At 45.0% G+C, this 27,892-nt stretch overlaps 1 protein-coding gene across 3 annotated transcripts; it reads right to left on the reverse strand.

Moving 5' to 3' along the window:
• Window positions 1–2,049: 2,049 nt before the first annotated feature.
• CDC42EP3 (CDC42 effector protein 3) lies at window positions 2,050–27,862 on the reverse strand. Of its 3 annotated transcripts, none has more exons than XM_044925829.2 (2): window positions 27,740–27,862; window positions 2,050–4,051 (listed from the first exon to the last, which is right to left on the reverse strand). In XM_044925829.2, exon 2 carries the CDS (start codon window positions 3,823–3,825, stop codon window positions 3,061–3,063), a length of 765 nt encoding a protein of 254 aa, XP_044781764.1. In that variant the 5' UTR covers window positions 3,826–4,051; window positions 27,740–27,862; the 3' UTR covers window positions 2,050–3,060. The 3 variants fall into 3 exon arrangements, with proteins under 3 accessions (XP_044781764.1, XP_006046602.1, XP_006046601.1); XM_006046540.4 differs by having other exon boundaries at window positions 27,711–27,844; XM_006046539.4 differs by lacking the exon at window positions 27,740–27,862 and adding an exon at window positions 27,034–27,298.
• Between the last annotated feature and the right edge of the window lie 30 nt (window positions 27,863–27,892).

Below are 27,892 nucleotides of genomic sequence, written 5' to 3' on the forward strand. Positions count from 1 at the left end.
TGACTTGTGTAAGAAAAAACAAGTTCAGTCACTGATATTTATCTGATATTCTCATTCTAAAGTCTGAGAATCCTCTTTATTAGACCTGCTAAATTTTGCACTAGGTTGGGAATGTACTTTCCAAGGGAGAAACTCTTTTTGGAGAGAAACCATCATGTTAACTTGTTCTGCTGTACTGATATATTTTGCAGTAAAATTGAGTCTCATCAAGTGCCACATTAAGAGGATCAGAACCATCATCTAAAGTACAATTTTCTTTTCTGTTTCAAAATATTTATCAAGTTAACTCAGGGACTCATGAAACTCCTCCTTGTGAGGATTTCAAGTGTTTTCATGGGGAGACTTGAGAAAAAATGTTAACTTTCAGTGACATAAAAGAGGAATAGACCATGACTCTGGAAACCCTTTTTTATGTTCAACCAGTTTAGCCTTTTGTTTGTGACTCTGACTCACTGAAATGTGATCCTTAATGACTTTACATTTGTGAAGACCTACATAGCTTGATATTTTATCTTTTTCAGCAGGTAATTTTAGGTACAAACAATCTCTCTTGTTCTTTGTTAGACCTACTCAAAGGGAAGAACCTTGACTGCTACAACACCAAGGGTCTCTAACCTGTACAAATTGCATGGTCTTTTTTTCTGATTGTTGGGTCACCGGGGGCTCACATTCTGGACCTTCAAATAAAGTGTATCTCAGTAAATTAGGGTAAAAGTGGCAGAATGGTCACTGGCTGAGAACATCAATTCAGCTCTCAGCAGGTGCAAGTAGGAAGAGCCTTTTTGCAGGAGAAAACTTCCACCAGCCCTGCACCTGCTCCCTAGAGACGGAACCGAGTATTAGAAGGGCTGCCACAGGCGAAATGACTCAACAATACAGTTCAAAAGCCGGATGTGGCTGTTTCCTTTCTTACAGGGGTATGTTTGTTGCCATCTAAATGGTATCTAACCTCATGGGAGGGACCATATGTGAAAGGGCTCAGAGAAAGTCTAGCGGGTGCATTATTGCTTAGATTCTGTATACAAACCCAACTCCGGCAGAGTTGTCCTCTCCACCTGTCACAGAGGTAGCAGAGGAAATGCAAAGACGTTCCTTGCCATTTCACCTAACAGTTTAATCTGCAGATGAAGAGTAAAATGAGAATATGATCAGTAAAAAAATTAAGATGTGTTCAAAGAGTCTGCTTAAAAATGATGAGATATATTGGACTCTTGCTCATGCATAAGATTTAGAAGAGGCTGGGAAGTCTCTGTGTGGAGCTTGAACCATGAGTGCGTGTGGTCTAGCGGAAAAAGAACACTGGAAAATTGTGAGGTAGAAACACAACAGGGAAATTAAGGCAAGAGCTCAGTGCACTGGGGGAGTTTGTTGCCTCTTCTACTGTGTTTCAGCTCTAACTCAAAGATTATTTCAGCTAACCAGATGACAGAATTGCAACAATTTCAGACATGGTGAGAGAATCGCTGAAGGGTTTGGAAGCAGTAGTCATTTCAGGGATACTTTTCAAGGAGAAATGAAAGTTTTTGTGTGTGAGCATTTGTCTTGGAGGGGGAACGGGTGGTTGACAAGGACAGGAATCGATGTGTACATTTCCTGTTCCTGTTTCCTTAATCAACATTCTCAGAGCATCTCTGTCTCTTTGGGGGCCAAGTGCTTTCTACTGCCCTCTTTTTGGCCTCCTTAATCTTGTCTGTATGGCACCCGCAGCAAGGGGACATCCATCTGATAGGGACAGGGTTAGGCCTGCATGAGTTCACTGTGTTAAATTTAGGTTGGAGATTCATGGAAATGAGCTTTTTGAGAGGTTGGCATCAGTGTTGCCTAAAAAAAGAAAAAAAATCATCTCACATGTTCAGTTTTCCTAAAATTGAAGGGCCTTGTTTCTGGATAATAATCAAAATAATCAAAATTACTGAGTGAGTGGAATACACCTCTTACCTCATTTAAAGCCTTGTGTACACTTTACAGAAGCAATTTTTTCTAGCCCTGGATGTCAAGAAAATATAACTCTTGTCTTATGTTTTTGTTTAGTACTATAACCAAGCAAGCTGATTTTAACATTTACTCTTTATTGTGTTGTATGAAGTACCTATGTAATGCAAGTATGTACTGCACTAAAATACCCATATTTCCAAAGAACATTAGGTGGTATAGCCCACAGTCTCTGCAGAAGCATTGTGAGTAACCTGTGCCTTTACACTTTACAATCCACTGTTGGCTGCTGTGAAAAGTATAATAGATGAAGAAAAAATAATAATAAAGCTAAGTATGAGTACACTTTTCCAAACATACACATACACAGCTTACAATGGAACCCAATGGAAAAAGTCAAATGACCACATTTGATGTAGTATCTATAAAATGTAGACTTTGCAATAAAAAGCCAAAGGCACATAAAAATATATTTTAACTTTAAAAATAACTTAGTTACAGTAATACTTCGCTTGTGTCTTACCAACATGTAGCTGACAGTCAAAATTTCGCAATATAGATATAACATATAGGGATATATAAGAGCTACAAGCAAATCCCCAAAACCCATAATGTTGTTCAAATGTGGAAAGGAGAAAAGTTTTAACACTGAAGAATTTGCTATGGTGAGCCCAAACCATGTAATATAGAAAAGAGTCTAGAAAAAAAGGGCATGGGTGTTAAATAAATTTGACTTCCTCTTGCTCAGAAAATGCCAGAGTCCTGTAAAGGTCCTTAATGTGACTGGCACAGCCCTTCATAGCTAAGTAATGCCAGTCCTGGCCAAGCCAGATTTCTCACGTGTCAGGAAACAAAAAATGTGAGCTATACATCAGCATGGCCCACTGAAAATGGGTTCTGACTCACTTCCTCTCTTTTGCCAGGACAAGTTTGTTTTTTTTTCTCCTTTATATTGTTTTTGCAAACAGGGTATACCAGGTAAAAAAATATTTTGTAGGAAGGTTATTTTAGAAAACCCATCACATGTTAGCAAGTATAGCCAGTGAGGCTCTCCTCTTTGTGGTTCGTTTTCTTCCATTCTGTCTTTTGGTATCTTTTACACCAAAGGAAGGGCCCGGCGGTGTCCTGTTACTTATTTTTATCCATGACATTCAGCACCTCATCCAGAAAGGAGGGCCCGAGATCAAGCTGCAGGGACAGGAGGGAACCCGTGAGGTCAGAGAGAGACTCCTCTGATTTAGTCTTTTCCTTGACGAGCTCGCAAGGGGCGGGATGGTCAAACATGTCCTCCGCTGCCCAGTCGGGGTACTGTTCGGAGAGGCTGGAGGAGTGGCTGTCCCTCCCCTGGCTGGACTGCGATGCAGACCCGCTCGACCCCCATGAGACGTCCCCCTGGTGGACCGTCCCGTTCTCCAACACACTGCTTTTCTCTGGAACCTTCTCCTCCATGACCGGCTCACAGCTAAGCCGGGGCAGCTTTCCCGGCCCAAAGGACTCCTGCTTGGAACTGAATGTCACCGGGGACAGCAAGGGCAACATGAGGGCTTGGGACCCTCCGATGGTCGGAAGAGAGATGGCGTTTTTGAGCACCGGCGAGGGCGTTTCTGTGAACATGGAGTCGGAGGTGCTGTTGGCCCGGAAGAACTCATTATGCCCAGGGAACTGGCCCATGTGTGCTTTCTCCTGGTTTCCGGGTAGAAGCTCATAGTTGCCTTGGAGAAAGGAAATGTCTCCGAAGACGTCGTGCTGGCCCTCCTTGCCGATGTGAATGGTGTGGCGGAAGTCTCCGAGGGGCGGACTGATCATATCGGGAGACAAGATGTCCCTCAGTTTAAATTTCTTTCCTTTCTTGTTATTGGCAGCTTTCAGGTAAATCGGGGTTTTGGCTGGCATTTTGGAGTTTGAGAATGTCGATTTTGCAAAAGGGAAAGAGGGCCACTTTCTTCACGGATGTTACAAGTTTCCCAATATCCTTTTGGATAGGTACTGTCACATCATTTTTCTCAAATAGCTCCAGAAGTGGCTCTGAAACAAGGAAGCTAAGAGGCCTTCCTGGACGCAAGCAGGCCTTTCTGGAGAGCCACTCACATCCTCAACCTCTTCCACAGCAGGGAGAAACCTGGAAGAGAAACCAAAGCAGGTTAAAACTGGCTGCCCCTTCAGGGGTCCATTGGGCTTCCCTGGTGGCTCAGATAGTAAAGAATCGGCCAGCAGTGCAGGAGACCTAGGTTTGATCCCTGGGTTGGGAAGATCCTCTGGAGAAGGGAACAGATACCCACTCTAGTATTGTTGCCTGAAGAATTCCATGGACAGAGGAGCCTGGTGGGCTACATACAGTCCATGGAGATCACAAAGAGTCGGATACAACTTAGTGACTGACAGGGGTCACATGGGCCTGACTTTTTCACAAGAGCCTGTAAATAATGGAGGACTTCGGTTCCCATTTGAAGTCAAGCTTTATTGTTTAAGTAGGATTAAAAACTTTAATCCTAACAAGGGTCTACTCATCTTAGTCTTACTTCAGGGCAAGAGAAAGAGATGAAAAAACCCAAACATATGATTATCAGCCCTTTTAAAACATGGTAATGGACACAAATTTTCTGGATTTTTTTAAGCTTTAGGTCCTTTTCCTCTAAGCTGTCAGCACATGACCAGAGTGACTGCAGCTCCTTAGACACAACTGAATTTAAGATATATTTTCTCTTGTGCTTTGATGTTCACGCCAGCAAGGCTATTTTGTTGTTGATTGACTTTTACATATAAATAAAATTAATGCAATGCAATGAAGTCCATAAGGAGCTGGAACTGTCATTTACTAAGTGACAGTGATACTAGTGTCCAAAAAAATCTCAGTGAAAATGCACTCTTACAGATGACAAAACTGAGATTTGGGAGTCAAAACAGAACAGAACAGGCTTGCTCAGTAACATACAGTCATTATGGAAGTTGGAGCTGGAATCAACTTGGGGTAGAGAGAATAGGGCTGGCAAAAATTTTAGGATTTGGAGGCATTCTGAAACAGAAGGAAAAGAACAAAACTGCTTCTTTTCAAAGAAAAAAGTGGGATCCTATATCACTCACAAGTGGTCTTCACTTGTGAGTACTTTTGAAACCTTTGCTGATAAGCTTGTATCCTTTCCCTGTATTAGGCAAGGTTCCAAGTACCCCAGTGAGTTGCTGCCTAGTGTTGATGCCTTTGTATTAATAGCTGGAACCTGTGACTTGATTCCAAGCAAGGTAATATCACAACCCTGATTAGGTTACATTATAAAAGATACCATCTTAGCACACTGGAGGGAGACTCCCTTATTGGTTTTGAAAAAATAGGCCACTATACTGAGAGGGCATATGGAAGTGAATTCTGCCATTAACCTGAGAGAACCTGGAAATGGATCTTTCCCCAGCTGAGCCTTGAATTAGACCACAGCTCAGCCCTTAGTTTACAGCCTGATGCAATTATGCATCTAAGCTCTGTCTGCACTCCTGACCCGCAGACACTGGGAGACGATACATGGGTAGGACTGTAAGCCACCACGTTTATAATCTACCACCTCATGTGTAGAAAACTAACACACCCTCCCTGCCCATGCTGTATGATACAGTTAGAAGTGATGGGCTGCAAGAAGGTTTGGGGGCTCTCATCTTACAGATGAGAACCTCATCATCTCTTGAAAAGACTCCTTCAAATCTTCAGTCACATCAGCTGACCTGGAGAAGTTAAAACCCTCCCCACTGTGGGAATTCCTGAAATGGCTCTGCTGTGACTTCTTCCACTGGGCTCTCCCCTTATCCACAGAGCAAATAAATAATCCTCCAAGGGTTGGGTCAGATGGTGGCTTGAGGGGAGCTACATTTGCTTTGTAGCAGCTGGAGGCCGTCTGCATCTGTTCCATACCCCATATTTCTTTCCTTTCAGCACAAGTTTTAAATTCATCTGCCTGTGGCAGGTGGTGAGAACTGTGCTCCAGTACCCACTGGCAAGGTAACAACTGACTCTGGGAAGTGGCAGGCACACAGGCCTGAGAAGGCAGGGAAGGATGAGCTGGAGAGACCATGCCCCCCACCCCCACCCCCACCCCCCGCCCCTGGCTTTGGGAGGGGGTAGGAGGCCGAGGTGGTATGAGGGTTTGCACCAGAGCAGGCTATCCTGGAAGCTGCCAGAAAAGACCATGCACTCTCTGGAGGAGCCTGGCGGGTCTGCCTTCCCACTTCAGACTCAGAAGGCATGGAGACACTATGTTATGAAAAGAGATGCTTGATACCAAGCAAGTAAATGGGGAACCCCAGCACAGGAAGACATGCTTATGGGTCTGTCATTCTCATAGTTTCAACTCTAATTTAGGTCTTGTAAGTAGCAACTAAAGGGGAAGCCCTGGGTCTTTTTGCTAAAACATCAGAACACCCTTCCCCTCTAAGTGCACAACAACCCAGAGCCCCTGCTATCCTGGGAGGCTGGCACTGCCTCCCTGCCCCTCTGGGCACAATGCAGTGACCACCTGCAGAAGCAGCAGGGGCACTGGGGCCGCAGAAGGTAGAGGGCAGCCCTGAACAACAGCTGCCCACTGGAGCTGCCTCCTCAGCAACACGGCCAGGAGAGCAGCTGCCATGGAAAGATACAGTGTGTCCACAACTCCGGGGCAAGCGAGGGCGAGGGCTGGCTGCGTGTGGTCAGCTGGTGGAGCCAGGATTATGCAAGGCCTGAACAGGCATGGCATTCATTCCAGATTCTTTAGAAAAATAAAAATATCATGAAGATGCAGCCAGCCTGCTTCTTGGTCACTCTGACTGGATCACTCACATTCACCCTCTACCTGTACAGTGACTGGGGATGTTGGGAGCAAACATGAGAAAAAGTAAAGCATACTCCTGCTATACCTGCAAGGCTCAGGGAGGAACGCCCAGTCCTCAGTCCCTGCGTGGCTATGGCCATGGCCCTTCGCCAGAGGCTTGCCTGGTCTGGTAGAAGCTGGGTTTTATGTTAGTGGACTGCATGCAAAGATGGGAGAAAAGAACCAAAAAAGAGAGAAAAAAGTAAGAAAAGAGTTGGGTGAGTAGAGGCTAGATAAGCTGCAGGCAGTAGATTCTCCAGAGTGGGAAAAGAGAGGAGACACCTTAAAAGGCGCTTTTCTTTCTTTCTGCAAATATTTACATCAGTTTTACTGTGTGACAGGGCTGGAGGCTTGTAGGACTTTGCAAAGAATAATTGGTATTGAATTTCTACTGTGTGCCAGGGTGAGGAGCTCCCCAATTCACTGAAAGTTTGGGTAAAAAAAAGAAAGCAATTTGGTGCAAAAATGTCAGTTTTATAACTTTAGATGAGTTTATGTTTGTGATATGATGCTGGGGAAATATCTGAGCACTCAGACCCATCTGCCTGTTGTATCTGTTATCTTTCCTCTTCCAGCGCAGGGGCAACCATGCTTGATCCCAGGAGAGACCATCCAATATCATGACTCTGTCCTGACTGCTTGCTCCCCTCCTTTCTCAATGCTCCTGTGCCCCTTGGATTATCAGTCAATGGACAGCCATGCCTCAGGCCAACTGCTCAGCATCTTCTCTGCACTCACTAAAGCAGGAAACAACAAGGCAGTTTCTTCATAGGGAACAAAGTATCTGGTCCTGGAGCCGGTATGTGTGTGTCTCCTGGGAACCACCAACACTTGTATGACAGGAAATGTTTGAGAGTGTCTCACTGTGCCAGGCACTGCTCCAGCTTTTGATGTGTTCTAGGTCACTGACAGGAACCCATGTTAACATCCCCATTTTACTGACAAAGCACTGAGGCACAGGTTGTGCCAGGTGGCATGGCTCCCAGGCACTAAGCCAAGTGGCTAGGCTTATTCCACTTAATTCCAGACATAAAGGTCTTGACATTTAAGAAGCACGCTCCCTGGGAATTCAGTCAGTGATTGATTTCCAAATGATAAAGGGGGTGCCTTCCAAAACCTGTTTAAGATATAATATGTGATAACACGCTGGGCTAATAAGAGTAGGAAGCACACACTGGTCCAACCCCAGCGGAAGACGGTTATCTATGAAAACTACGTAACACATGCCTTTGACCCCAGAATTCCACTTACATAGGTTTATCCAATTTATGTATATGGGAAATAAGGAAATAATATTATACAAAGCTGTCACTCCAGCATAGTTTATAGCAGCCAAGAGTTATAAACAACTGCGAATTTCCTGATGGTCCAGTGGTTAGGGCACAGAGCTTTCCCTGATGAAGGCCTGGGTTCAATTGCTGGTTGGGGAACGAAGACCCCACCAGCCACACTGTGTAGACAAAATTTAAAAAAAAAGGAAAAAAAGAGTTGGAAACAACTTATTGTCCACCTTTAGAGGATTGATTCTACAAGTTAAGTTACATCCATACAAATGAGTATTACATGGTCTACAAAAGGACAAAGCAGCTCCTGATATGTTGATATACAAAGAGCTTCAAAGATGTGTGTCTTCAAAGTAAAAAAAGATTGGTGCCAAAGTGCGCAAATAACATCTGTCCCGGCTTGCATGTCAATAAACTTTTTCTGGAAGCAAACACAGGAAATAATGGTGAGTGCCCACAGGGAGAGAAAGTAGGTGGAAGGGGATAAGGGTAGAAGAGAAACTTTTCACTGTATATCCTTTCATGATTTTGGATTTTTGAACCACACAAGTGAATGAGCTATTTAAAACAACAACAGCAAAAAATAAGTAGAGGGTTGTTTCGGGCTCAGACTGCACTTTCCTGCAGGGACAATTGTATACACAGGTCCTGAAAAGTCTACCCAACCTATAAGTTATTGATCGTAATGCAGACATGACTATGGGAAAGTGGGCTCAAAAGCCACAGTCTGCAGGGGAAGTGCATGGATCTACAAAGACGTCACCAGAGGCTGAGCCTCGCCTTGTCAGTGGGACAGAGCACTCCTTTCTGCGTTAATTAGAGCTTCACTGAGGGGTGCCCGCGGTCCATACTTGCAGAATGGAAGAGGTCTTAGAAGAGAAGGGTTTTCATCAGAAGGAAACGAGAAGAGGAAAGAGACCCAGGACACTGGGGTAAGGGTGGCTGCAGGGTATCTATGTGGAAGGCAGCACGGGAAGGTAGAGGTGCTAGGGCTCAGGGGTATAGCTCCTTGTCTTGAGAGGTGGTGGCCACACAGATGGACAGCGTCTTATGGCGGAATAACACAAAATCCTGTCCCTCCTCTCCATTTCTGAAAAGGAGACTTGGGCTCCAGGAGGATGTAGGTTGACCCATGTGGCAGCAGACAGAGCAAGGGATGAATCAGAAGGAGAGCCTCTGAGTCAGGGGGACACCCAAGAGGAGAAAGTGTGAGAAGAGGAGAGGAGAGGAAGAACTGAACCAGAAGGGCTCATAGGCCTGACTAGAGCTGGAAAGGGAGGCCTCCTGGGTGCTCCATGAGCCAAATGAAAAGCATCAGAACAATACTGCCATCACTAACTCTCCACACTCAGGGCTCTCCTGCTGGCCAGCTTTTCTGCATTGCTATCATTCCTCCACTCCCACTGTCTTTGAAAGAGAGAAAGGAAGGGAGGAAGGGATGAAGGACTAGAGGGAGAAAGGAAGGAAAGAGAATGAGAGAGAAACCAACCATCCTATGTATAGCCCTTTCTCAAAACTCTCCCCTTGACCCTGAAATCTGAACCCTCCAAGACTGCTAATCACTTTCTCCGGGAGTTTTTGGATCACTGTTTGCTCCTCTACCCTCTGTCCCAAGATGACACTTGACATAATATTCATCTGGGAAATTAGATTCCTCTGAAATCAAAGGTTCGAGCTCCGGGGCACTGGAGAGGATAGATATGCCAACAAAAGGTTTCAACTCTTCAGTCATTCGCCTGTCACCCTCTGTCAAGGTTAGAGAGGGTGTCTGGCAGATGGGTGGGGATGGGTGGGCGTGGAGTCCAGCTGCAAGGGCACAGGTCCCCACTCTCAGGAATTTGTGAGAAGCTTAAGGGTTCCAAGACAAAAGGACTCAAGAGGAATTTGAAGACACGGTTTTGATAGGAAAAGCAGAGTGTCAGGTGGTCATTCCGATACCAGGCTAGACAATTCCAGTTTCTCACATGTGACTGACTTAAGCATAGGTGACAGTGTTAATAAGAGAAATCAACACAGCAGTAATAATTCTATGAAGAAAGAAAACTGAAGTGGCCCCCTTTTGCTTCATGTCCTTATCATCTTTTTGGTAAAGAGAATGATGCTAAGAAGACTAAAACAGGAGGTGGGAGAAAAGCAAAGGGTTATGAAGAAGTTACACCCTGAAAAATCACTCCCTAGATGACCAGAGCTGGCAGTACTGGCAAGTCACAGGGCTCTGAAAAGAACAAAGGGATTGAGATTTTTAAAAATTCCATTTATGTTAAGAATGGAATGTGTGGCTTGTCTGCTAATTGTTTTTAGATTAATTCTTAGGGGAGAGAGAGGGTAAAAAAAATTCTTGCATCCTGAACAATAGGTTGTTAATCAAAAACACAAATGCATGAAATGGGGCAGGTGGCGGTGAAGGGTGTGTATGTGTGTCTGTCCTGAGGGACCTGTGGGCCTTTTCCTTTCTTCGACTTGCGGGAAGTGAGTCTGTGCTGGACTTCCCCTTTCTTGCTTGTTGTCACATCCGTGAAGGACCCCCCAGCTTCTGCTCACTTTTCGCTTTGTCTCAGTGTAGAATCAGCAGGCCCTTCCTCCCAGCTCCTAGATGCTGCACCGCTGCAACAACTGGGCCCCAAGCAAAAATGCTCAATTATTCATTCGTGCCTGAATCCACAGTCCCAGGGAAGGATGTTAACTCAGCCAAGAACCCGCCACCCTTTCCCCCACCCACCACTGTCTTTGGGGTATTTCTCTCCGCTGCCAACACAGGGAAACACAAGGGAGACAATGCCCTGATAAGCCCTGGAAAAGTGTACTTCACCCTGGGCTCCACACTTGAAAGGGATAAAGGTGACTTGGAACATGTTCCCACATGTTCCCAGGAGTCCAATTGGGAGACGACAGGACTCAGGACATGTGAGAAGGTAAGAGTGGAGCAGCTTGAAGAAAACTCAAATACAGAGGGAAAAAGAATCCTTAGGGATCTGAAGGATTCATTTAACTGTAATGGAAAAGGGATTAACTTGTTATGAGAGGCCCTAGGGATACAAAGGCAGAAGCTAAAGGGAAACAGATTTGGGATCCTCTAAGGGAGAATCCAGGGTTCTGGAAAGATGGAATGGGTTGCCATGGTGGGAGGGGCGGTGTACTGCGCATGTGCCAAGGCTGTCAAACAGCAGCCTTGACTCGGAGCCTCCGATGTGCCCAGCGGGTGGGGTCTCGTCCCTGTTCATTTTATGTCTCCTACAAGGGAAAACCATCGCTGCTCACTTCCTTATGGCCCCACTTCACACTAACCTATAAAAAAAAAGCACTCACAGACTTCCTGGAAGGCTTTCCATTTGAAGATGGCAATATAGGGATGACAACTATATCAGAAATACTAAAGTATCACTACAATGAGGGCCTCTGTAGGCGCGCTTCCCTGGACCAAAGAATTTTAAAATTGGAGGAGAAATTGAACTTACATGAAAACCTAAGACAGAAGTAAATGTAACCGGAGAATACCCTGGTAAATGGCATCCTGGAGGGATGCTTTCCATATTTTTAGTCTGTTTTACTCCACCCACAAGAAGATAAGAAGATGCCTTTTTTATTTTTAGATTCTTTTCCTCTCCCCATATTATCTGAATCTGAGGACATGGCTATATGCTGCAAGGCTATAAGATGCCATTAGCTCAGTTCCCAGCTGCCTGGCTGTCATGCAAATGAACTTATAGCCAGACTGAGCAGACAGCATTTTATAGACCCACTCAGAAAGTCTATGCTACATCTCAACCCTCAATTATTTATAAATGGACTTCTCCTTTATGATTCAGCTACAGCTTGTATTTATTTTTCTTTTACAACTCCGATTATACAGAGACCCACAAATACCATATGGGAGACTCACCACTAATGTGCGTACACTCCTCACGTTTATAGGATCTAATTGTACTATTTGAAAGGGTTTTTAGAAGCAAAATTGGAAGACAGAACATCCACCTAAAAGTACTGACCCTGCACTTTAGAAGAGAGGCCATTACGCCCTTTCTCCCTATTAAAATGAGTTACTGGGGAGGACTTGAGGCAGACCTGGATCCCTGGCAGTTATGAGAGAGGGGAAGGGTCTGGCTCATTTATCATGACTAGTTTTACAGGGGACTCAGCCTCAGGGCTGGTCCCAAGGACCAAGGCAGACGCTCTAGCTGGTGGATATGAACCAAATGGGGCGATTCCCATCAGTTGCTTCCATGCTTCTAGAACGAATGGATCTGAGTTAGCTTGTGAAACTGCAAGGACAAAAATCAATACAGGTTGAGAACCTCACCCTTAAGTTGTCAGCAGTGTTCAGCCAGGAACTGGCTCGAATCTGTAGACTCAGCTCAAGTTAAGTAACTGGTAAAGCTGCTCACCAAAAAACAAAACAAAACAAAACCCCAAACCACTAATATTAAAGTCAGCAATTACTCTATGAAAACTCCAGAAATAGGAATATCAAATGTTCCAAACAGGTTTGACAAGTGTCCAGAAATTCAGACTGATCATTTCACTCATACTACCTAAGTCATGGTTCTCTTCATGTGCTATGTGTCTTCATAGCACATCCTCTAAGTTAGGTCCCTTGACTACCTTGACTATTTCCCTAATGGGGTGAGGGGACAGATAGGGATTTCCATGCTACCCTCCCATCCTGCTAAGGCCCTTGACAATCGTCCACAGTCACTAGATGGACTGAAACTTGGCTTCTCTGCATCACACCAGCAGTGGGTATATTTGGAGCCTGGCAGTGGCCAGTGCATGCTCTACCAACTTCCACTGCAAACTCCTCTGTTATTTGTACATAAATATCTGTACACAAATATTTGTTGAATGCATGAATGAATATCCCTTTTGACTAGGCTGAGAACTTTTCTGTGAGTGTGAGCTGGGTCTTAATTCATTTCTTTTTCTCTCCCACATGTGGCACACAAATAAAATAATTAAGAAGTGTTATTTGAATCCCTAAGCCCTGCTAGGCCTTCCATGATGAGATAGTTGCTTTGTGCTTAGGAACCATTCCCCCATCCAAGTCTGCAAGAAAGTATAACATGTGAAATGCTGAGTCCTCTGAAGATTGTACACATGTGAACAGTAACGGCTCAGCATGCTGTGGGCCAGAAAGATGAGTATTAGAACACACTTCTTAGGAACCAGAGTTAGATCAGACTTGTGTCTTAGGCCCATCACTCAAAATGCGGAGGAGCTAGGATTTCAGCCATGGCTGAACTCTGCAGTCTGTGCTTCTAACCGCCGCTGACTCGAAAACTAACGTGAGGACCTCCAAGGAAATGGGTTGAGAATGGGAATGGCTGTTCCAGCCCATCTGTCCTGCAGTCCAGCAGCACTAAGGGGAAATGATACACTATGATCTCAACATCAACAAGAGTCAGAGATAATAATCTGACCTTGTCATTAACTAAGAATGAGTAAAATGGTCCCAGACACCAGCCTCCCCAACTCACTAGGAATCTTCACTCTTTTTGTCCTTGTCAAAGAGAATCTCAAATGGGATTTGACTTCATGTGAAAGAAACACCAAAATATTAAACTTTTGAGGTAATAAAAGCCCCCTGAGTCTTGAGGAGAAAAACAAATATCCTGTTCTGAGAAAAAAAACATTAAGTGCCATTAATTTTTTTTCCCAGAGGAAACACGTGCATCGTGGCTGTGCACCGGGGGGCCCTGTACACCCACAGGCTTTCATGGGGACAATGGCTCCCTTCCCTTGCTATTGACACTTCACTTCCCTCTTGACTTTCTGAAACCAAGAACCCTGTGTTTCTTACATGAATTGTCCTCCCACCTCCTTACCATCAACCACTATTCATAACATCCTCCAAGACCTGCTTCAGTCACTTCCTTCCTGCAGGAATTCTTGAACTCACCTCACGCAATCTAGGCTCATTACTGCCTTACTTGGAGGTTTTCTCAGGGCTCTTAGAGAGCTGATATTTGCTTTCTTTCCTGTTCCCGGATTTTACAATTTTGTATCTGGTATCTCCTGGTAGGTAGTAAGCGCCATAATAAGGTAGGCAAAAGTGGTGTAAAAAAGAAGTGCTGCTATGATAACAATCTCCTCTTTATGTTGGATCACTTACAGAGCCTCCTCTTGGGCTGTGAACACAGGAGGCCCTTATAACTTATTGAATAAGCACTTTTAGTTTTCCCTATGGCCAGCCCTTGATCAAGGGTCTGCAAATTACGACAGGTGAGTCAAATCCAGCCCTGTACCTGTTTTTGTAAATAGAGCTTTATTGGAACACACCAGTGCTCCTTCTTTTATGTATTATCTTCAGCTCAATTGAAGGTGAGTCTGTGCCCCCCACCCCTGGACATTTTGGCAATATCTAGACGTATTTGTAGAGGTGGTGGTGCTACTGGCATTTTTGTGGACAGAAGTCAGAAACACTGTACAATGCACAGGACAGCCCCCCATAACAAAACATTATCTGCCCCCAATTCTCTGTAGTGCTGAGGTTTGGAAACCCTGGTAGAGCTGCTTTCCAATGACAAGGTCAGAGTTGAGTAGTGTGACAGACTCTATGTGTCTGATGCTTTATGGGAAAAGCTGGAACCCATGTCTTAGACGCTGGCATTTTCAACGTCTTAGGGTTGGCCAGTGGTCGTCCATCCCCCAACTCTCAACAGTCCTCTTGCAATCACACCCCTGTCCTCGGCTTCAACCACCACCTCTAATGCTAACTTCCAAATTGGAGTCTTCAGCCCACACATACATTAGTCTAGCCCAGTGAAACTCAAAGTGGGTCTGTGCACCAGGGTCAGTCCATGATGAGATATGGAAAGAAATGGAAAGAGAGCTTGTAGAAACTTTCTCACATAATCAAGCATGCAGATCAGTGGATTTGTCTCATTGGTCAGACTCTTGGCATGTTTGAGAGGGTGTATCATCAGGTTTGCACGGAAGCTGGGTACAGTCCAAGCAGCTACTCGACATGGCTGCTATCAGTATACAATGGACTGGAAATTGAAATAAACAAAACGCTAAAAATCACTGGTTCTTCACAGAAAGAAGCACTGGACTTTTCTCCTGTAGTCTTTCAGACTTGACTTTGCTTCCCTCAGGTACTTCCTGTTTAACTTATCCCTGATGGAATATGCCATCTCTCCTCCTCTTGTTGGCCCTCAGCTTTTACCTCCTATACGTTTCCCTTTTGGTAAGTGGCAGGAAGTCACCAAGATCCAAAACCCAGTTGTCACCCAGGATTCCTCTCCGTGCCTCATTCTCATCAAGTCCCATTCTCTCACTTTGTCCATCCTCTTTACTTCTAGCCCTTGAGATCTCTCTCCTCAACAAGGGCACTGGCCTCCCTACCTGCCTCACTGTCATCAACCTCATCTCCTCCCACTTTATCTTTCAATATCTATCAGAATGAGGCATCTCGAATGCTCCCTTAACCTTGGGTGGCAAGCCTGCCCTTGAAACCTAGAGATAAGATAGCTGGAGAGGCCCACTTTTGCAAACAGGGTCTCGCCCAACCCTGCAGCTACAAGTCCAGCTAGATCCCATGGTCCACACTACCTTGTTTATACCTCAACCTACCAGCTGTCATTGAACTTCCCTCGTAGCTCAGTTGGTAAAGAATCTGCCTGCAATGCAGGACCCCAGGTTCTATTCCTGGGTCGGGAAGATCCCCTGGAGAAAGGAAATGGCAACCCACTTCAGTATTCTTGCCTGGAGACTTCCATAGGCAGAGGAGCCTGACAGGCTACAGTCCATGGCCTCACAAGAGTCAGACGTGACTTAACGACTCAACCACCCCACCAGCTCTCATACTATCCTGCAATTACTACTGTCTGCTCCACAAGGCTGCCTTCTCCTGGGGGGAGAACTATAATTCATAGCTGGTACTGAACAAATGTTTGTTGAATGAACAAATGAGAAAGCTTGAGATTGCCCTGACTTCTTTCCTCATTAACCCTACCTGTCTTACTGAAAATGCAAGGTGAGTCTTTCTGTGACTCCTACAAGAAAGAGAGAAAACCATGGAGCAAGGAGCTGTCATCTATTTTCTTGTGGCAAAGAGTTCCTTTCATTTCTCCTTTGTCTATCCATGCAGGGTAAGAATTTAACAGCTTATCAATGCAAGCCACAGTTAATTCTACAGGCTCATACAAGATCTTGGGATTAAGGCAAAGAATATTTGTTGACATGATGTTTCAAAAGGAAATGACTTCCATCCACCACTACCATGTGCAAACAGAGACAGGCAAGCCTCTAGAAAAATCTGACAATACATTTCCCGGGAATGCAGACTGACTAGTTACATTTAAGTCAATCTTACAGAATGAGGCCCAGGAAAAACAATGGGCTTGCATGCTGACCTCTCCTTTCAAAACGAAATGGATTAAAGGGGGACTTGAAGTTTTTAAAAGACCCTTACTCCTTGGAAGAAAAGTTATGACCAACCTAGACAGCATATTAAAAAGCAGAGATATTTACTTTGCCAACAAAGGTCCATCTAATCAAAGCTATGGTTTTTCCAGTAGTCATGTATGGATGTGAGAGTTGGACCATAAAGAAAGCTGAGCGCTGAAGAATTGATACTTTTGAACTGTTGGAGAAGACTCTTGAGAGTCCCTTGGATTGCAAGGAGATCCAACCAGTCCATCCTAAAGGAAATCAACCCTGAATATTCACTGGAAAGACTGATGCTGAAACTCCAATACTTTGGCTACCTGATTCGAGGAACTGACTCATTGGAAAAGACCCTGATGTTCGAAAAGATTGAAGGTGGGAGAAGGGGATAATAGAGGGTGAGATGGTTAGATGGCATCACCGACTCCATGGACATGTGTTTGAGTAGACTCCGGGAGTTGGTGATGGGCAGGGAGGCCTGGCGTGCTGCCATCCATGGGGTCGCAGATTAAGCAACTGAACTGAACTGAACTGGATTTTTTAGCCCAAGATATGTAGGGGAACCTGTAAGAAACTCTAATGGATATTCTATAGAAAAGGATTGTTTTGAATATTAAGGTGTCACTAGCGCAGATCACGTACTTAAAAAAAATGTATTAAATGAATGAACACACCGGCAAGCAAAACGGTAGAAAGACCTCTTGCTGCTATTCTAGGCCTTAGGAGAGGAAAGAAACTTTGAGCTAAAGCTATAGGATTCTTATAAAATGCCAGACCATACAGGTGCTAGTTACCTCCTGTGTAAATGGGGATAGTCACCCCAAACCCATCTATCTCTCATGATTATAAGAGCTGAGTATGAGAATCTTTTTAAGTGGCAATCTTTATAGAGTGTTATGCAAGCACAAAGCATCATCTCAAGTGAAAAACTAGAACATCTACTGAAATGCAATATGAAGGAGGGGAACCATTCTAATTGCCCAAATAATCGGTCCATTTTCTCCTTAAATGTTGTCTGCGGCAGTCATCAATGTATGATTGCAGATGGGGCTAAAATGGTTTGTGTCTGCCCTGTGCACAAGCTCCACAATTGGAAAAGATTCTTATTTCAAGCTTTGTTATTGTTGTTCAGTTGCTAAGGCGTGTCCAACTCTTTGTGACCCCATGGACTGCAGCATGCCAGGCTTCCCTATCCTTCACCATCTCCTGGGGTTTGCTCAAACTCATGTCCACTGAGTCAGTGATGCCATCCAACCATCACATCCTCTGTCGTCCCCTTCTCGTCTTGCCCTCAATCTTTCCCAGCATCAGGATATTTTCCAATGTGTTGGCTTGTCCCATGAGGTGGCCACAGTACTGGAGCTTCAGCTTTAGCATCAGTCTTTCCCATGAATATTCAGGGTTGATTTCCTTTAGGATTGACTGGTTGGATCTCCTTGCAGTCCAAGTGACTCTCAAGAGTCTTCTTCAGCACCACAATTTGAAAGCATCAATTCTTCAGCGCTCAGCCTTAAGGTCCAACTCTCACATCCTTTCATGACTACTGGAAAAACCATAGCTTTGACTACATGGACCTTTTTGGGCAAAGTGATATCTCTGCTTTTCAATACACTGCCTAGGTTTGTCATTGCTTTTCTTCCAAGGAACAAGTGTCTTTTAATTTCCAGCTTAATTAGAGAATAATTCTTTCTGTCAACAGGACAGGGAGCTAACTTCTATACATACACATGTATCCTTTATCTCCGTGTGCAATTCTTCCAGCCTTGAGAACAAGTGGGACTCCTTTGAGTCAGGAAAATTACTGCCATTTATTGGTCAGATAAGGAAAAATTTAAGGCCATACAGTTATTTTCTTTAAATATTTGGTGAGCTATCAGGTGAGAGGAAACCAGTACCATCCCTTGAAAAGAATTAGGTGTGTGATTAGGGTTCAAGGAGAGGGCAGGTGGGGCTGGATAGGAGGAAGAAGTCTAACCAACTTGAGTTAATCAGCTTGAAGAATGGGAGAGGCCCATCAGGGGAAGTTTTCCAGCTGAGTCTGAGACTGGTAGCGATTCCAGAGGGGAGGGAGAAGGAGAGCATTCCTGCACTGGGAGAGGAGTTAGCGGAGATACCTGCGAGTCTCATTTCAAGCAGCAGCCCCTGGTATGTGCGTGTAGACTTCATATATATACAGATAGGTGTTAGAATCATAGATCTGTGTTTGAAGTTTATTTATACTTAATAAAGAAAATGAATCTTAGAGTTCTGTGATTCTGTATGTTTGCAGAAACATCTAGCTTCTAGGGAATTATAAGAAAAAACATGTTTTTTTTAATGAAGTTAAGACTACCCTTAGAATTAAAATATTTTTTACTAGCTTGTAGCATTTTCATTATCTTTTCTCATCTTTCCTCACATTAAGTTAAGGGTACAAGGCAATGCCAATGACTTTCTCTGCAAGCCTCAGCTTGTGCATCTGTGGAGTGGAGCTAGTGAGAGACAACACATATAAAATGCTTGACAAAGTCCTGTGAGATAATGAACTTACAATCAATGGAGATATAGTTATTGTTATTAATTATCCAAAAACCTAGAACTGCATAAGGAGCAAGACAAGCTGAAAGTTCACCATCAGAATTTTTTCCCAACTTTACTCGGGACCTGTCTACCCAAAATGATTGTTTTAAATAATGTGAAACCCGTGGTCTGGTTTCAAATATAGTCATCCCCCAGTATCCGTCCAGTGTTAGTTTTAGTTTAGTTTTGGTATCCCATGGATACCAAAATGCACAGATGTTTAAACCTCTTATGTAAAATAGCATAGTATTTGCATCTAACCTATGCACAACCTCCCCATACTCTTTTAAGTCATCTCTAGATACTTATCATGCCCAATACCATGTCAGTAGTTGCTAGCACATAGCAAATTCAGGTTTGCTTTTGGAACTTTTATTTCCCCCCAAAAGTTTTTGATCTGTGGTTGGTTGAGTCCACAGATGCAAAACCCACAGATACAGAGAGCCAACTGTCTTAATTCCTCATTCTGAGAAAAAAACTGGAATCGGGAAGATATCACTGCTCTACGCTTCCCTTGTGCCTCAGCTGGTAAAGAATCCGCCTGCAATGCAGGAGGCCTGGGTTTGATCCCTGGGTTGGGATGATCCCCTGGAGAAGGGAAAGGCTACCCACTCCAATATTCTGGCCTGGAGAATTCCATGGACTGTATAGTCCATGGCGTCACAAAGAGTCGGACATGACTGAGCAACTTTCACTTTGACTGCTCCATTCCCCATGCTGCCCCTGAGACAGAGGGCTCAGTGGGCTGGCAGGGGAGCACTACCTGCCCTCTCAGTTAAGCCCAGCTTAAGGGCTTCTTTAAGAGGAACACAGAACAAAATCCACTCATGAATGGAGGGCAGGAAAAGAGTTTCCGGTTTGGTGCTATGCCGTGCACAGCAGGACATGTGGCTTGAGCTGATTCATTCAGCAAGCAGCAGGCCTTGGAGAGAGCCTTCCACTTGCCTTCATCCAGTCCCTGGCTAGTGACTCACCTTCTGAAAATTCATTCAACAACAAACATCTACTGAGGACCTACTGAGTGCCAGGCAGAATCCCAGAAACTGAGGCTACAGTGACAATGTGCTCACAGAGCCGACATCCCAACGTGGAGATGGCTGATAGGTAAGCATACCAATGATGAATGGCTGATGTTGGCATGGCTGAGCAGTCTAGGTGGGCACTAGGAAACAACCCTCATCCTTCCACCCCTGGGGCTGCCCAGCCTGTGCTCTGAGTGGATACATGGTACCGAGCTACCACAATTACACCTGGGCAGGAGAAAGCTTCCATGCAGGTTGCAATGGCCTGGCCAAGAAGGCTTTGAGGAAGTTCTGCTGGTGGCCTGAATTTCAAAGTACCCTGGATGGGCTAGAGGTGCTCCTTTGGAATTTGAACATTTGGTAGCCTAGGAAGAAATTATTTTACCATGGTCAGACTTAAGGTAGGTAACTGAAAAAGATTTCTGGCTTGGCAACCTCTAAGAGAAAATAACATGAGTAGGACTAAATTGTTCCTTTTTTCATTAACTCCTAGTATAAAAAAGATGAGTGCCAAGCTAAACTAGGTTCAGTCCCTACTTTTATGAAGCCAATATTCTAGGTGGTCATAAGGGTCAATAAATGAAAATTTAAAACATATTAAGTGTTAAAATAGGAAAAGGTATAAGACACTATGGAAAATGCCTAAGATACAAGGAGGGAAAAAAACAGTAATAGGATCACAGCTGTTTAGAGCCAGGAGAGCGCTTGGAGAATTTCAATGGCTTCCTCTACATCCCTCCCCTTCTACATCTTCACAGACATCACTCACCCAGAGATGGGCAAGGATCTGCCTTGTGACACAGCTGGCCAGTCAAGGGCTTAGAACCTCATCTGCTGTGCTAAAGGTCAATGGTACGTGTCTTTTAAAAAAGTTAAAAAAATAAGTATATAAAAAAGGGAAAGAATTCACATATATTCTGAAATGGCAAAGCCACATTTCACCAAAAAATGTCTTTGCTTGTTTAAAAAGTTCTGCGTAGCCTAAATGATTATAATGGTTTTGAACAGAAAAGGTCTTTTTCAACTAAACACACAGTCATCTATCATTGGCATAATGTGTCTACAAATATGACCTTCAGGTTGTCATCTGTATGTGACGGATTCCCAAATGTGTAAGCTGTCTAAATAGAGGCCTGACTTTGAAGTTCTCTGCCTTCCACGCTGGCTCAGGCTGCTCTGCACTGGGTCTGTTTTTCAACACAGGGTTTTACATGATGAGTATAATAGTAAGATTGCTATGCTCATAGATGTCACTAATCCTGGCTCACTGGATTTTAGAAGCTAGAGATGATCTGAAATGCTCCAGCACCAAATGTCTCATCTTAGAGCTGAGAATAAGACCCTGAAAGATCACAGTTCCACAACCTGGGTCAGAGGTACGATCAGAATCTATGCTCTCTGATCTCCAATCCCTCTGTGATTGTCTCCATTTAATTCTGCACGAGTTTTATCAAATAGCAGAATGGCATCTTCCAGTGTGTTCCGGTGGCTCTGTTCCTGTACCCCTGAACAGGCTGGAGGGCAGGCTGCAGTGTGTGGCTTCTGCCTCTGGCTTCATGGTTCCCAGAATGTTTCCTGTCAGACTAGCTCTGCCAGCTGCTTTCCAGGCAAAATGATTGGATAGATACCTCCTCCCTGTGGAGATTCACTGCACACAGTGACATTAAATGCTCTGAAAAGTCCTGTACAGGGGGACCTCTATCAGACTGGTTTCCCAAAGAACCATTTTTGGATCCTATTTAATGTCTCAGAGTTCACATGATGTAGTGTTGTATAGTAACCCACTCCAGCATTCTTGCCTGGAGAATTCTGTGGACTGAGGAGCCTGGCAGGTTACAGTCCATGGGGTCACAAAGAGTCAGACATAACTGAGTGACCAACACTTTCACTTTTTCTTTTTTCAGTGCTGAATGAGCTAACTGCAGGTGTGTGATCTCTGTGACAGTTTAGCGAAGAATCAAAGGCTAGAAGGTTACTGATGACTTTCTCAAATGTACAAATAAAACCCAAATCACTGAAAATCCAGGTTTTAAAAAATTTAAAATTTGAGATTTTAGGATTCTATTCATTCATGACTTGATCAAGCGAATACTAATTTGAACTCACCAGCCCTTAAACTCACTCATCTGTTCTCTTGGTTATTCAGAAATAGCAAACTTTTTACTATCAATGATTTGTATTATAACACTATATGCTTTAATTTAAAAAAACTGCTCTTCCACCAGAGGTACTGTCAAAACTCCGTCCTTCACCATGAGACTGGTGAAACTTGGCACTTAAGAAGTACATCAAGGCCAGAGAAGGCATTTTTTTTTCCTAAAGGAAAGAACATTTGCTTGCCTGCTGCTGTAGAGGCATCAGTATTTGGCTACTGATATTATTTATTCTGGTCTGTGGGATCCATTTTGATTTGTAACCCTGAGAGGATGGGGCAGAAGATGGGAAGAAAATGGAGGCAGACAGCCCTAAGGCTACTGCCCTTGGTTTTGAGACAACCTGGATTATTTCAGGAGAAGGCAATGGCAACCCACTCCAGTACTTTTGCCTGGAAAATCCCATGGACAGCCAAGACATCCTTTCAGAACCCCTACTTCAGTCTGAGCAGCCTCCCACAGCTAATCACAAACCCACAGTATCAGAGGCAGCGGAGGCCAGGCCGTCTCCTTGGGTTATCCGGGGCACCTCTCTATGTCTCAAAGGCCTCCTTGCTCTATCTTTCACACCAGAAGCTTATCTGGCAGAGTCTGGGTCATGTGCAGAACTTAGAACTGGAATGAGGCCCGACTTCCTCCAAGAACAGAGCCTTCCTACCCACCTTACTGGTGGCTCCTGCCTTTTGCTTTAGCTCCCCTTGGAGCAATAGCATTATGAAATGTGTATTAAATGTCCACTGAGTGCCAGGGACTGAGGGGTCAGGCACCACGGCTGTGGTCACTAGTCTCAAGGAGGTGACCGTCCAGCTCACTTACTGGGCCCTGCAATCCCTGACCCTCCAGAACTTTAAAACAAGGATGTTTGCCACACACTAAACTCCAGTTCATGTTTGGGTCCTGAAATTCCTAGTAAAACTCTTTATAAACTAAACCGCTCAGGTAACTGCTAGTAGTAGTTTGAAGCTGGATCCACTGCAGGTGACTACAGACTATACAATGAGATTCAACCATCTCCAATAAATAAAGCAATTCAGGCACTTCCTTGGTGGTCCAGTGGCTCAGGCTTCTAATGCACGGGGCCTGAGTTTGATCCCTGGTCAGGTAACTAGATCCTACATGCAGAAAGGATGATCACACGTGCCACAACTAAGATCCAGTGCAGACGATTAAATAAATAAAAATATTTAAAAAATAATAAAAATATAATGATTCATATGGTGTTCCCAAAGGCTGGCAATCACTGTCATCGTCCTTGGGGCAGTGGTACTATGTGATACAGCGTGCTGCAAAGTGAGTTCTCTGCCAGAGGCTAAAAAACCCTTATAACAGAGTCAGATTTAACAGCTTCTCTGGCCTTTCTCTCTGGTGGTGAGGGTGAGGTATTCATTTAGGGCAAGGTCAAACAGGTCTGAGTTCAAACCTGATTCTGCTACTTACTCAGTGGTGTGACCTTGGACAAGTTACCAACCCTTTCTGAATCTGTGTTTTCATCTGGAAAATAACAATACTATCCACCTCAAAGAGCAGTTGTGAATATTAAACGAGACCAGTATTAAGCACCTAGGGAAACAACAAAGGCAGTAATGAAAGCATCAACTTTGTATTGTGTCTACTCTGCACCTGGCATGCTCCGAGTGCTATTTAACTTATGTAATCCTCAGAGCAGTACTATTTGCATTTTGCAATCGATAAACTGAGGTATACCAGCTAAGTAATTTGCTTCAAATCACACATGTATTGAGTGCCAGGGCCAAGATATGAACCCAGACAGCCTGCCTCAGAGGCTCTTAACCTCAAAGTTTTTTTTCCCATCTCCTTAAGCAGGAGACGCTGATCTTTGTGGAAAATTAGCCATTCATTTATGCACATATTGGGTCGCTAAATTGCATAAACCTGTTCAGGTATGTTCCTTATTGTGTAATTTGGGCTTTCCTTTGTGTCTCAACTGGTAAAGAATCTGCCTGCAATGCGAGAGACCTGGGTTTGATCCCTGGGTTGGGAAGCTACCCTGGAGAAGCGAACGGCTACCCACTCCAGTATTCTGGCCTAGAGAACTCCATGGACTGTACAGTCCATGGGGTCGGAAAGAGTCTGACACGACTGAATGACTTTCACACTTTCGCTTATTATGTAATTTGGGGCAAGTTATAGAAGACATTTGTCCTCAGTTGCCACAGCTGTAAAATGAGGATATCAACAGTTCTTTCCTCATAGGTTATTAGAAATAAATGAGTTAATCAAGGTATAAGGATAAGAACAGGGCTTGGCACTACTAGCAGGCTCCATGTAGTTAGTAGCTTTAACATATAAATTCACTGAACAGTGTGATATATTAGAATTCTTTGGCTTTGGTGCTTGGTAAAGATTTTGTGGCTGGCTCCATCTAGTAGTTTCAAATGACTATACTGCCCTTGCTCTCTGGCAAACGTAGTGGATTTAAAAAACAAGTTTAAGTTCTTAATCCATCAATGAATAAACAGGTCAGCAGGATTCTGATTAGAAAGAAATTAGGCCAGGCCTAAATAAAATCAGACTGAAAACAAAAATTGTAATAATAAAAAAAAATCAGAGCAGTCTTTTGGAGTTTTTTCAGGTTATGAACTGAAGTCCACCCATTGGATAAATGTTATGGCTACTGGGCAAAGAGCTCGTGAAAAATTTATGGCCTGGTAAAAAAAAATCTCTGGGTGATGTAGGTTAAAACAACTTTATTCCCAATGCTGTTGAATACCATGAATTTTAGAAAGAAAAAAGGGCAGCTTTTGTGAACATGTTGGACATAAAACACCACTTTAAAGGAAAAGCTGGAGAGCAGATAGGGCAAACCAGCTCATATGAATAGTTCTGCAATGATTTTTATGGCTTTGCATTTACTCATCTTGCACCACCTTTAAATTTACAATAAAAGCAAAAAAAAGTGCAACACTCATTACTCTAGCTGTCTTTACATGTTCCATTGAGATACAAAACAGAATTTCACTACTCAGACTTTAAGGGAATGGGGAATTCATCTCATTTCATGTCTGTAGCTGCTGCTGCCACAGCACCATGTTCCAATCATGAAATTTATAACGTAAATCTCTTGCAGATGATAACCACTGGAAAAGAGAAATGGCCATGGATCCAGAAAGGCTTCCAAATTTCCCCCGCAAAGTTCTTATCTGTGAGCCCAGAGGCTGGTGCTGAGTTTTTACCCAATGAGTGAGGCCTGTTGGGAAACCTACATGCTTTAGGAGACTTAATGAAGAAATCTGAACCGTTCCTTGGTTCTCTATTAGTCTTTATTACTTATTTCACATTTGACAATACCAAACACTTCACAACTGCCCTAATTTATCTCAGAGCATTTACATCTAATCTGAAAACATACCTGTGTAGCTTATTCTTAATTGTCAACAAGAGCTCTTACAAATTTCAGCGGGTATCAAAAAGAGGATCTCTGGAACTGTCCAGAAAAGAAGTTGCATTTCCTGCTTCTTAGATGAAAAGATCTTTTCGAGATGAGAAGACTACAGGAGTCTTTTAAATTGACTTTAGGAATACCCCTGGGGCATCCACAGGCCTTCCCAGTGAGCCTTTGTCTCCCAGTGCTTTCCAAGGAAGTCCCCAAAAAAGGCTTTGCTATTCAAATTGGGACATCTGCTGCTCTCCAGATTTGTGTTCTTTTTTTGAAAGGCAGCACCCCCAAGAAACTCTAGGATATTATGAAGCCTAAGAGTGGGGTGTTGGGGAGGAAATCTTTGTCTCCCTAACATTCATCAGTTCCCTCCTCTTAAGCAGCACCTCCCTCGCCACCGCCCCCCACACCCTCAGCAGGCCACAGCAGCGACTCCCCTAAATACACCAGCTCTGGAAAAGATTCAGGCTGCAATACCCTTGTGACATTCCTATTCCCGCCCTCATTTTAATTCCCTCACTTTTTTTTTTTTTTAAACGAAATGTAATTACTTGACTGTCAGCCTGGGCTGCACTCTGGGGCTTTTACTCCTTTCAACACAGCTGTGCTCCCGGCTTTGATGCTGCGGTCCACGCAGCTTGTCCCAGCCACAGCCTGGCTCTCGGTAATGTAACATTCAAGTGCATATTTATTTTTAAACTGACCTCTCGGGCTGTACAGTATAAAGGTCCTGCCAAAAAATATGCTACTTTCTATTTATAAGATGAAACACATGCCTCCCGAAGTCGAGAGGGGAATGGAGCATAATAATTCATAACGAAAAAATGATTGGCCAGATCCATTCGTCCTCACGTGTCTGATACTTGTCTGTGTCAAGACAGTTTCAAGGAGAAAAGGGGAAAAAAAATCTTGAAAACACTTCAGTTGTTCAGAAACCACCGTAAAAAAAAAAAAAAAAAAAAAAAAAAAAAAAACCTGCCAGATCTGCAGGTTGGCGCCTCAGCCACAATGCCCCTCAAGTGTAGAGAGGGCACCAAAAGGGTATTGCCACAGATTTGAGCCGTGCGCCCTTGTGCAGCCCTGATGCCAATCCACGGTGGGAGGGGAGCGGCAGCCATGTGCGGCTTGTTCTCGGATGGAAAAATGCAATACGCGCCCCGAATGGCTGTCAATAGCTCGGAGGGTGCAGTGTAGCCGCGCAGCCTCACCCTGAAAAGTGGTAGGCACAAAAGGTGAAGCTCTGAGTCCCGGTCGTGCCGCGTGTACCACCCACCCTCCCACCCCCAGCCCCCAGCTTGCTTTGTGCCCCCTACGGTCCTTTGAACACCAGCTGAAAGGTGATGCCCTAGGTAATCCCCGCTCCCCTGTGCTTTACCAAACCTAGCAGCCACGCACGCCGGAAGCCGCCACGGCCGCCGGTGAGACAGACTCACGGACGCACAGAGAAGAAGCCATGGGCAGGCAGCAACTCACCAGCGGCGCCAAGGATCCCAGCCGCTGACCCAGGGACCGGGCGCCCGGCACCGACACCTCCCGAGGGCGCACGCAGTCCCTGCCCGCCACGCGCAGATCCAACCGGGTCGGCCGGCTCGGCGCCCGCTCACAGTATTATCCGCTCCGAGACGGCGTGAAGGCGCCCAAGGCCGGGGTCTCTAGGCTCGCCCCCAGTTCGGGCCCACGGCTGCGCTCCCCGCTCTGTCGGGCAACAGCCGGAGAGAAGGTGCGAGCTAGACTGAGCGTGCAGCCGCTGGACTCCCGGACTGAACCTGCGAAGGGCGGGGAGGCGCGGGGCGGGGCCGGCAGCGCGCGGGGCGGGCCTGGGCGGGCCGGCGGGCGCGCCGCAGGGCGCGGGCTGCCGGCCGACCCACCCAGCCAGGGTACCTGCGCCCCGGCCCGGAGCGGGCGGACTGGGTTCACCCGCTGCGGGGCCTGCGGCCCCCGGAGAACAATGGGCGTTCATTGTTACGGCCCCGGCGCCACCCCCAGGGATGTGGCTTCCCTGCGAGAGGCTGCGTTCAGCTCCCTCCACACAAAGAAAGGACTCTGGACGCTCGGTTCAAAGAGGGACCTGGAGTGCAAGTTCCAGGTGCCCCTAAACAAAGGGACTCATCCCGCACCCCAGACACCTGTACTAAACCTCGTGCGCCCACCTCTTTCCGTCCCAACGACCCGATCTAACCCGGCAAGGCTCCGGCGCGGCGGGCGGGGACTCTGGCGGAGGAGAAACCACTTGACCGCGCCGCCCCCGTCGGGCCGCGGGCCCCCGGGTCACTCGACGCCCGGGTTTGGGAGGAGGGTCGTGTTCTGTCAGTTTCCAGCCTGATCCTCTTGG

Source organism: Bubalus bubalis, chromosome 12 (genome assembly GCF_019923935.1).
Source record: "Bubalus bubalis isolate 160015118507 breed Murrah chromosome 12, NDDB_SH_1, whole genome shotgun sequence".
Lineage (NCBI taxonomy): Eukaryota > Metazoa > Chordata > Mammalia > Artiodactyla > Bovidae > Bubalus > Bubalus bubalis.

Excerpts from the sequence above, each read along its gene's own strand:
- CDC42EP3 (XM_044925829.2), bottom strand. The coding sequence starts at position 3,825 with ATGCCAGCCAAAACCCCGATTTACCTGAAAGCTGCCAATAACAAGAAA.